The sequence below is a fragment of the Triticum dicoccoides genome, chromosome 2B (assembly GCF_002162155.2).
Source record: "Triticum dicoccoides isolate Atlit2015 ecotype Zavitan chromosome 2B, WEW_v2.0, whole genome shotgun sequence".
NCBI classification, from domain to species: domain Eukaryota; kingdom Viridiplantae; phylum Streptophyta; class Magnoliopsida; order Poales; family Poaceae; genus Triticum; species Triticum dicoccoides.
In genome coordinates this window covers 810633572-810645256 of record NC_041383.1, presented here as the reverse complement: position 1 = coordinate 810645256, position 11685 = coordinate 810633572, and the positions used below count along the sequence as shown (strand labels likewise).

Here is an 11685-nt window from a genome sequence, read left to right as displayed (position 1 = left end):
AACATATCAATTAATAAGTAGCCTCACACATTCTACACGAAGCATATATATCATCGGACTCTACACTAAGCATATATATCATCGGACTCTACACTAAGTATATATATCATCGGACTCTACACTAAGTATAACAATAAAGCATATAAGATTCACTAAGCATATAAGATTCACTAAGCATATATATGATCGGACTCTACACTAAGTATAACAATAAAGCATATAAGATTCACTAAGCATATATATGATCGGACTCTACACTAAGTATAACAATAAAGCATATAAGATTCACTAAGCATATATATCATAGTGTAGGGGGCCCCAGGAGCCTCAAAGGTCACACAGTCTCCAGTCAGATTGTTGAATTCTGACCTCACATTGCATGGGACGATCTATGTACAAAAAGCAAAATGATATATACACGATGCATTAATGCCAATAATACTAAAAAAAATAGTAGTTACTAGTTTCATATAATTTATTATCGCCGCATGAAGAAAACTAGACTCGAAGTAGATGTCAAACAGCGTGCCAGTTGCAAGGCTGCTGGCGCACCTTGACTTGCACCGTCGACATGGTGGTGGTGGTGGTGATGGCGCCATTTCCCTAAAGCAATATGATTAAAGGATTAACGATCCAAAAAGTAAACATAAAGTTTTCATAGCTAGAGTTCACATGGCAAGCAAAATAACAACTAAAAAGTAAACATAAAGTTCAGTCCAACAATCAGAAAGCTAGCAATCTAGTAAACTAATGCCCCCAACTCTTCAGATGAAGCGTCGCTATCAGCATGAAATTTGCACTAAACACAAGGTTAAACAATACTAGTAGCTCAATAATCTAGAGATGTAACAAACAAATATATGGCAAAACATAACAATACTTTGATCTCATCACATCTTCGTTAATCACAACAAAGCACACTAAATAAACTACCCCCTTCTTATCAGTAATCCTTAATCTTGATGATTTCTCACAACAAAGCACACTAAATAAACATGAGCTTGTAGCTTTGTCTCTCACATGAACAACACCGAACTGAGCACTTGATACAACCCGAACCGAGTACTTACACTCCTATAGAAGCAATATCCATAACATGACATCAGAAAAGTCGACCTATAGAAGCAATACTAGTATGTGATGAACTACTACTCGGTCTCGGCCTCATGGCTTCACACAAAATCGACCGACACAAATGCAATATATAAATTACTGCCATGCTAGGAGTAGTTTATGGTAAGGATGAAAAAGACAACATTAATAAGCAAAGACTTTGGCAAGTCAAGTCAAGCAAAATATTGGTACTCCTTCCTGCACTAGACGCGTCCAAATCCTATACTTCTTTGGCAGGTCAAGTCAAGCAAAATATTGCTCTCTATTTCTCACTCTCACTCCACTGCTCCCTGCTCCGCTCTGCTCTGCTCTCCACTCCACTCCCGGGCAACTGTAAGCCCTGCTGCTCCTCGTCTCCGCCTTGCCGGCCGGCAGTGCAGCGCAGCCCCCGCTGCTCTATTACCATTGATAGGACCCTGGATCGGGTAGGTTAGGGATTTGACAGTAGACTACCTTCTGCTAGGTTCGAGGAGCTCGAGCCGGTGGCCATGGTGGACAGTGATCGCCAGTGATGGCACCGCGTGTGTGGGCGAAGTGGTGGCGGCGCTTCCCGTTGCTGCTGCTACGAACCCTATATCGGTAGAGAGTGTTGGTGGAGGGCCTGGCAACGCGACGAACCTCGTGAAGCATGCCGCCAGACCCACCCTGTTTATATGGCGCAGTGCGACAGGGACCCGTCAACCATAGGTGGTTGGGCGCCCCCGATCAGGGCACAAATCAAAGGCCCGATGGGCCATTGGGCCCACGCGGTGGAGATCATCCTAACATGAAGACCTCTAAGGTGTTGTCAAGCAGATTACCTTGCCCGCCGGAGCGACGGCTGCGATGGGAAAGGGTCCGAATAACTAAGGGGCTGTTTGGTTCCCGGCCACACTTAGCCACACCTCATCTTAGGTAAATTTGACCAAGTTAGGTGATTATTTGGTTCTAGCCACACCTAGGGCAAGCATTTTTATGAGCAGCAGACCTCACATGTCATAAACATAAAAATTGTGGCAAGATTCCCTAAGCCATAATACACACCACATACAAATCTAATTTCGTCAAGTTTCCCAAGCAGCAAAGCCCAACTGCGAGACACAAGGAACAGTGAGAAAGTTTAAGTCCCATTCGATAAAAGTGAGCACAGGAACTGTGTGATCTGATATTTTTCTTCAAGACAGGACAAGGCTGAGTTCTTCAATCCCTTGTGTACTGTAATAGCTATCTTAAGCCATCCGTCAATGTAAGAGAGGGAGGCGACAGAAATTGCTAGCGGCTTGCTGCTGTCCTGTGTGGTCTAGGTTCTGACAAAAGCGATGTATGTCGATGAATTCCTGACTAACAGGGGCAGCTACGCGAACAACTTCCTAAACATATGCATGTTTATCGAGAAATTAAAGAGCGCACTTTAAAATTATCCATCATACGATTTCATTCTCCTTCTGTGAGCTTTTATTGAGTTCAGACTTTGTTTTCGAACTTCAGATCATTAAAATGGCTGCATGCATCATTTTCAAAACAAAAAAAACATCGTATAGATAAATACAAGATTTACATTCACATACTTGGTAGCAAATGTTGACGGCATTCTTCGTGTAACAAAAACAACAAATATATTATCCAAGAAAGCACGATCGCCATGAAATATAATTGTTTAGGGCATATCGCGCCCACATGACTAGCCAGATAGAATTCAATTTATTTGTACGAACAGCAAGCAGGCAGACTAGCTCCTTGGACTGAGCCCAGACGTGACCTCACGGTCGGTGGCTTCGTTTTCTTGTGGTAGTGTGTTTATTAAAGCTTCGACAACTAGCTCTCAGCCCCGTAGACCTTCAGCCGCCTGTGATTAAGCACACATTAGCTAGGTAGCTTCTAGACAAACACGATATTTTGTTTGAAGATATATTTTAGAGTCAACCTTTGAACCCACAATTGCAGTTGTATAGTAATAAAGGTGTTGGTATTAGATTACATCACTTTTTAGTGACATAGGTGGAAGAATGCGCAGGATTCATTTTTCATGCAGGTTATTCTTTCCTTCTCTGAGTGAATTGAGATTCCATGCATGTTTATAAGAAAATGTGAATGGCATCAGCGTTGCTACAATTTCTGCATGGTGTAATGCACGAGCTAACCACTAATACCCAGTCATTATGCGAGTAAATTGCATAAAATCACCACTTTGATGGCTAGGTTTGCAGAAAACACTACGTTACATTTTCTTTGCAGAAAACACGTCGTCTTTTGTAATCGTTTTGCAAAAACCACTGATCGGCGGATCTAGCTCTGTTAATTGAGATTATCACAGAAGGGGGCCCGCAGTCAGGCTGATGTGGCACCGCTTAGCTTCTTACATGTAACGGCGGCGACTGGTAACATTATCATCCCTTTGTGGGTCCACCTGTCATTGGAAGGGAAAAGAAAAAAATCTGGTTCGTCTTGTCTTCACGCAAGACTTTGCCAGATCCACCGTCGCCGTTGCCTCACCCAGGTCCGCAGTCGCCATTGCCTCGCCCAGGTCCTCCATTGCCGTTGCCTCGCCATCTTCTGGCAGTCCACCACCGACGACGGCGCCTCGCTCCTCGGCTGGAGCGATGGCTACTACAAGGGTTGCATCCCGCCATGGTCTGCATCCCCCTCGGCTGGAGCGCCGCCGTGGTCTGCATCCCCTCGGCACTGGTGTGCACCAAGGTCTACATCCCCTTTGGCACCGGCGTGCTTAAGCTCGGCACCCAAACCGCCGATAGCTATCTGCTCGCTCTTCAACCTCAACGGCGGAGGAGGGGGCACTGGATTCTGGCTATGAGTGGCGCCGCTGCCGCAGGTGGCGAAGGGGCGGCCTGCTGCGGCGCGTGCGGTAAACTCCCTGGGTCTAGGTCTTACGGAGACGGCGCTCGCCCCCCGGCACCAGCTACTGACAATGGAGTTGGCCAACCGCTGGCCGCCGCACCTTCTCAATGCCGGGAACCGCCTCGCCGCCCTTCAGTTCGTCCAGATCCGGTTGGGATCGGGGCATCCCCGCCGGATCCATGTTGCCCACCTCTATTGCATCGCCGGAGACCGCCTAGGCGAACCTCCTGCGCCCTACAACACATGCACGCCTACAGTGTACTGCACCTGCTCGATAAAGTGACCAAGTGGTCTGACATAGAGAGTGTTTCACTGACAAGTGGGTCCTGTGTCCAACAAAACAATTCGATGTAACGGTGTGAGAGTTTGGCACCACATCAGCCTGACTGGCGGGCCCCCTCTGTCATAATCTCACTTAATAGAGGCAGATCCACTCATCAGTGGTTTTTGCAAAATGATTACACAAGATGGCGTGTTTTTTGCAAAGAAAATGTAACGTGGTGTTTTCTGGAAACCTAGCCTTTAAACTGGTGGTTTGCTGCAATTTACTCGTCATTATCTAGCAAGCCTTAAAAAGGTTGAGTGAGGCCACCGTTCAATTTTTCAGAAAGATATTATTTCAATGTAAAAACATCTTCTTTGTTTGAATAATTTGGATGGTGTGTTAGAGAGGAAGTTGAGTTTTACCTCTTTGAATTTATAAGCTGCCCTAATCACTTGGTCTTTAGCCTGAATTTTTCTCTGTCAGGAAATAACAGTAAGAAACATCATCATTAGCTGTCAAAACAAACAAAAGACTATTAACTGTTCTGTAGACCATCTATGCTTTGGTGCAATTCGCAGAAAACAACATGCAATCAACGGGCAATAATATTTTGGTTACGACATACATGTATGTGTACTTGGTTAGTGTAGATGCGAGCCTATCATCTGCGACAGCTAAGAAATTTACAAACTCTATGGTGCACCAACTACCTCCTTGGACAAATGATGATAATTTGATATTGTAACCATGATTGTTAATTGATAAAGGAAAATTTAGACATACAAGCATGAAGCATGCTACATGTAGAAAAATTTAAAAGAATGTAAACATATTTACTTATATCATTATTGTATATGAAGGACTTACCCATTTCTTCCCTGTATCTAGAAAGAAAACTTGTTTGGACAACACAACTACATGTTTCCCTAATATGCAGAACAGAAATGTATAATAGAACCGTCATTTTCTGGGTAGTTTTGGGATGGTAGGATTGCACTACAGGAAACGTGTTCATCCAGGACAGCAGCAAGCTTCTGCAGAACTAATTAGGTAGCTTTTGGAGTCTCAGTTGTGTTACGAAAAGAGTATAGTTAGGAAAGATTTGGAGTCCAGTCCGAGTCTGTCTCATGGTTTGTAACTCCTTTATACGGAGATGATCATAATCGAAGAAGGGAAGCAATAGTTATCCATCTATTCTCTACCTCGTTCTTCTCTCCTACCCCATCACCCCTCTTATGTGCATGCTATCCTAGTTTTTTTTTTTTTGCAGGGGGAAAGAGAACTCTCATTGCTTAAGGGGGCCTCTCAGCCATAGCCAAGTTTACAACAAAGTCCGGCCCAGTAGTAAACCAGACTGCCGTACATGGGGTACTATGGCCATACGCTGCCAGCTCATGGCCAACAATGTTCTGCCAGCGACTACAATGGGTGAATAAAATCTCCCTGGCATCTAGCTCAACTAATATGTTTATTTCCTCTACAAGTGTATGATGCTGCGACCTGTCTGTCGTGGGTGCTCTGAGCATCGACACTGCCTCCGCACTATCCATCTCAATGATGATAGGCAATGAGGTCCGGTGTAAGGCCAGATCCAGGCCCTCTCTACAAGCTGAGAGCTCAGCCTCTAGTACGGAGCTCCCTGCATGCGCTATAGATGATATCACATCTACCATCCCGTAGGACCATCCCTCCCCGGCCGCACCTGGGAGCACGAAAAAACTCCCGTCCGTGTTGACCTTAGCCCAGCCCCGGCTGGATCTAGCGTGGCGGTACCTTTGCCACCGGACTCAGCCTCACACTCAGCTGAGTAGAGCTGACCACCATCTTCCCCTTCTCTAGGTTCTCACCTGGGCATTGCTGTATGCGCATGAGTGAAGTGATGTAGCCATGTAAGGAGCATGGGGACGCCTCAGCAGGGGGTGGCGATTTGTATGTGTGATCTCGTTACCCCCATATGCCAGATTCTCCACATGATCATGATCACCACCAGCCGCGATCGCCGTTTCATCTAGGGGTTCCAACAGCGTGAATAGCCACTCTGACCCTGTGTTGCGGATAGACTCCACCTTGGTAATGTTCCAGTCCTGGGCATGCTATCCTAGTCACTGCTGCATCCTAGCCTGACTAGCTGGTGGGGAGGCTACAAGCCAAAGCCGCCTATCCGCCACAACTATTGCCTGTGACAAGTTTCCATGTAACAACAGATCTCATGCGACAGAATTATTATTTTGTCGCATGAATTTTTTTTGTGTACAATGAAAATAAGTCCTACAAAACTATGATCAAGCTATGCCGCTACAATTATAAACCATTTCCTTTCTATTACTTAAATTCCTTGTTTGGACAACACTCAAGTCTAATTGTTACTCTCGTACTCACTATTACACTCATGTATATTAACTTACCATTAAAAAACTCATATTAACTTACCAAAAAGGTGAAATCTGGTTATTTACCCAAAAAGTTGAGTAGCTTTGGATTATGTACCCAAAGCTGGATGTAAATTGGTAAAAATTTACCGGTACGGGCTTCAATGTAATTAGAAATAAACATCTGGCATTTTCAATTTTATCTGCAAATGAGAAGGCGAGAATGCGAGTGTAAGCAAGCGAGTTGCCCATAGGGCTGTCCCGCGTGCACCTGCCGCTGGTATGTCTCCCGGTGGCAGATCAACCTGACGCCATCCACCCGTACGTCATCTCAACACATCCTCACCAAATCATCGAAGCGTAGTGCCTCCTCGACCATATGTCCTGATTTTCTTTGTGCTATTTATAAAATCAGCCACACCAGCGGCATGGGCAGCCCCCGGTGCCACCAACGCCCAACACGCCCGACCTCCATTGCTACTGCTAGCGAGCTGCCAACAACTGACCCGCCGGCACACCTCAAGCAAGCTGCAGGAACCCGAAAGCATGCACACGTATGTGCATACATGTAAAAGGACTATGGGTGTAAGTAGGCTAAGTAGTGGCTCCTCCCACCTTTGGTGCACCCACGCAGTAAATAGTTAATTCAAAAAAAAAGAAAAAAAGAAAAAAAATCTGAAACTTGGAGGATGTGATTATGAGCAAATGCTTTAGGAGCTTGCAAAGTTTGGTCACCAAAAAACATCAAATGATCTCCATATAAAACGGAATACAAATGATGTTCTGCAACCACGTTATTGTTCACGTGTTTTCAGCACAAACTTTGTTTTTTTGTATAGATTTCTTCGGATGTTATTTCACCACCAAATTTTGCAGGAACGTAAAACATTTGGTCTTAATCACATCCACAAAGTTTCAGAAATTATTGAAATATTCTGCTAAGTTTTTGATCGGGGGTGCACCGGGGGTGCAATGTGCGTGGGTGAACAAAAACCAACAGATAAAGGGTTAAATTTGTTTACTTTATAGACCCCCCCCCCCCTCTGTGTAAATTATGAAGTAGATTTATATAATTTTCGGCATTTTATCGATTTGACAATCAACTTTGGGTATGCAATCCAACGCTACTCAACTTCCGGGTAAATAACCAACTTTCCTTTACATGGATAAACCAACATAATGCCAAACAAAAATACAATTAGTTAAATTAAAGATTAGAGGAAATGACTGGATAGCTAGTATTTGAAATGCATGAATAACTGGTGTCAATATCAAATTGTACAAGGATATAAAGATGAGAAACAAGCAAATACTTACACTAATTGTATATAAGATAAATAATATAAGCATGTCGCCTGAAAGTGTGAAATAGTAGTTACCACAACTTCGTAGCCAAGTTCCAATATTCTCAATGTCGGTTTGGGCTTGTTCTGGTTCAATCTTATCTCTTCCTCGAATGCATTCTTCATAGTCTGCATCTCTTTGTGCTCATCAAAGACTGTAACATCAATATGCTCAAGTGAAGAGAGGTTCTCTAAACCCAATATGAAATCACCAAACTGACGTACTGTGCGATGCACATAGAAATGTAACTGCAGAGTTTGGAGACTTCGCATGGCTCCTTCTTCAAACCTCAGCATCATGGTGTCACCATTGACACAGAAGCTCGTTAGACACAGAAATGGGTAACCACTGTCAATGACCAACCGTTTACCTCTTCTGTGTTTAGGTTCCTTCACCATTATGTAGAGTTCTCTGAGAGATGGTATGCTCCAAAGGACTTGAAGATCCTGCTCTCCTAGTGTTTTCATTGTAATACTTAGGAACAACAGTTGCGTTAGTTGAACAAATGTTGACGGAAGCTCTTCTTCTATTATTGTGGGCCATATGTCCAGCACTTGCATAAATTTTAGATTCCTAATAGCTTTCGGGATCTTAGTGATAGATGTACCCTTTAAACGCAGATATCTCAGGTGAAACAAACTGCATAGATCCTTCCAATGATTATTATCCACTTTATCGCATCCAGTTAAATCCAACACGCGTAGGACTGGAAAACACGAAAGCGCTGGCAACAAACTGAAAGCTAGGCTAGACACAGTAAGTGACCTCACATGGGCCAAGCCCGTGGTTGTCAGCTGATTAGCAACTTCTTCAATGCAGGTCTCGATGGACAGTCGGCGGATCTTACTTGGTAGATACACTGGCTGCTGACCACCAACTATAGTTAGGAAATTCTCCTCATTTGATAAGGAAATGATAAGGTCACGCACCATATCGTGAACACAACAAGAGCGCACTTTGTTCTCATTGTCAAATCTTTCAGGTTGGACCAAGCTTTTATTAATGAGTTGGTCCAAGTAAGCCTCTCCTACTTCATACGAGCTCTTCCCCTGTTCTTTTTTCACAAAACCTTCACCCACCCATTTCCATATCAGTTCTTCTGTTTTAATCTCATAATCCTCTGGATACACACTAAGATGCAGTAAACAAGTCTTTAGGTGTGGAGGTAGATCAGAGTAACTGACTGATAATATCTGTCTCATGTTCTTCACATCATCATGACTATTATCTAGCCCTGAACCCATAGATTTATGCACCTTGGACCAATACTCATGTGTATGTGCTCTTTCCATTTTACTGGACAGCAAACTAGCAATTGTAAGGATAGCTAAAGGCACCCCACCACATCTTTTCAGAATGTTCTCAGATACTTCAACCAATTGAGCGGGTGTTGTTTTATTTTCAGTGCCATATATTCTTTGGTAGAATAACTTCCTTGACTGAACAACAGAAAGAGGTTGCAGACGATATAAACCACCAGCTTGCTGGGCAACATCAAGAATGCGAGTTGTTGTGATTATTTTACTTCCATATTCATTTTCAGGCAAAGCATATTTGATATTTTCCCAGACAGATTTATCCCATATGTCATCAATAACAATCAAGTACCTTCAATTAATAACAAAACACATATATCATAAGGCTATTTAAGTTCTAATACATTGAGCAGAATTGAGATATCTAATAAAGTTTAATATAAATGGCAAAGCAAATAGAAAACATGAGGGTTCTGCACTACTGCAATTTCCTTGTGGCGTTCATGTATGAAACATTGAGGAACACATATTCACATACATACCTCTTGTTTTCAAGGAATGTTCTTATCTCACTAATGAGCTGTTCTTCACCCCAAGATGCCTCATTAATATTCTGGTCCGTGTGCTTGTCAAGTTGATGGAGCAAGCTCTTGAAAATCTGCTTCATGTTAGGATTAAGAGATACTGAAATAAAAGCCGCACAATCAAATTGCGGTTTTTGTGTTTGAATATTGACTTGTCCTTTCATCTTCTTATACACTGCATTGGCAAGGGTTGTCTTGCCTAATCCACCAAATCCAACAATAGAGACCACCTTGAGCTGTTTCTTGGAAACCTCGTCTCCCTGTGTCAACATCTCGACTACCTCAAAGCTCTTCTCGTCAATGCCAACGAGCTCCGTCGCCTTTTTATACAAGGTTGACAGGCGAAGGGTGTCAACAGTTGGACCGCGTGGCTTGGCAGGAGCCTTACCGTCAATCTGGTACCTTTTACGCCGCTCACTGATCTCCTCAATGCGTCTCTTGATGTCTTCGATATCGATGCCGATCTTGTGCCGAATCTTGCCCTTGGTCAGCAGGCTGAGGCACTTATCAATGAAATCCCTGAAGCTGTGCGACTTCTCTGGCTGTCCATGGGTTTCGATGTGCACCATGAACTTGTCAATGTTATCTTCGAGGTCGTATGATAGGTCCCTCACATCCTTGGCCCAAAGCTTGATCTGCCTGTCAGGCGGCTCATCAATTGGCGCCTCAGAGATCTCAACCAGAGCCGCCTCCATATGCTCCATCTCAGCTTTGAGGAACATGATCTCGCCTTTGACACCCTTGTGCAGGTTGTACTCCTTGGTGATCAGGTTGGCGAGCTTGGGCAGGAGGGTGCCCATCGCTCCGGTCACGACCGCGGCCATGCTTGGCCGCACACGTTATCTCTCTTGTTTGTGGAAGTTGGCGTTGGTGATCTACTTGGTAAAAGAGAGCAACCTAAAGAATGGCAGCATAATAAATTAGTCTGGTCCTTTCAAAACATAAATTTAGTAAGGATGATGGCTAATAAGCCAAAACTTTTGTAAGAAATCCAGGACAAATTAAATGCCCTCGGGACCAAACAAAAGGGAGAGTGAACCGATGGTGAAATATTTGGAAAAACCTGCAGCGCGGTCTTAATTAGTTACTACAGAGCAGATATACAGCAATTCTGCTTTTTATTTTCATGGCTGATAACAAATGAATCGTAGGGAAGCAATGATTCCAAGACATGTTGCTTTGCGTAACATGACTAATCAATCCTGTGTAGCAGGATTGCTTAAAGAGCAGCAGCAGATCCGGAGGAAAATTTGCTCAAGGGGAAAAAGAAGAAGAAGGCGATTACCTATCTACTACATAGTACAGCAGCAGATCTGGAGGACGGGCACTCTTGACTTGGACTTGAGAACCGACCGCTCATATCGCTGCCGTATCGAGCCAAAGGAGGGGCGCTGACCGGCCGCCGGCGGAGACCTCGACGGAGAAGGAGGTGGACGGCGTCGCGGAGGCTGAGGCGGACGCTGGATCTCGCGCGGAGGGGAAGGAAGTGGAGAGTGAAGCAGCTAGCGAGTGAGGTGAGCGCTCTCATGAGAATCTAGTGAGGCCGACATGAAATGGTGGAGAGACTGTTGAGAGCGACCCTTTCCTTTCTTTTTTCTGATTAGTCTCGCAGCATTGATGGAAAGAAAGATTCCGTGTCATCCGTATCTATCCATAAAGATAGATAGAGCTTTGCGCAGCGGAGTGGAGTGAGGGACCAGGCAACAGTGCAACACTATTCTCCTCCATCGAAGCAGACGTCCGTTTGGGTGGGAAAACGGACGCTCATGTCCGATCTGGACCGGCTTAGGCCAACTCCACAGCGCGACCCCAAATGGACGTCTGTTTTGTCCGGATTTTTTTCGTTTGGATAGGGCGATGGGGTCGTGTTCAGACCTGTCCTGGGATGCGGTGGCCGTACGCCCAGCGCGCGGCCGCAT

The 11685-nt window shown here is 44.4% G+C and overlaps 1 protein-coding gene across 2 annotated transcripts; it reads right to left on the bottom strand.

The window, feature by feature from the left end:
* Window positions 1–2630: 2630 nt before the first annotated feature.
* Window positions 2631–11314, bottom strand: LOC119366508 (disease resistance protein Pik-2-like). Of its 2 annotated transcripts, XM_037632252.1 has the most exons (5): window positions 11052–11313; window positions 9725–10663; window positions 7962–9534; window positions 4636–4689; window positions 2631–2938 (listed from the first exon to the last, which is right to left on the bottom strand). In XM_037632252.1, exons 2-5 carry the CDS (start codon window positions 10588–10590, stop codon window positions 2915–2917), a joined length of 2517 nt encoding a protein of 838 aa, XP_037488149.1. In that variant the 5' UTR covers window positions 10591–10663; window positions 11052–11313; the 3' UTR covers window positions 2631–2914. The 2 variants fall into 2 exon arrangements, with proteins under 2 accessions (XP_037488149.1, XP_037488150.1); XM_037632253.1 differs by lacking the exon at window positions 4636–4689 and having other exon boundaries at window positions 11052–11314.
* Window positions 11315–11685: the final 371 nt, after the last annotated feature.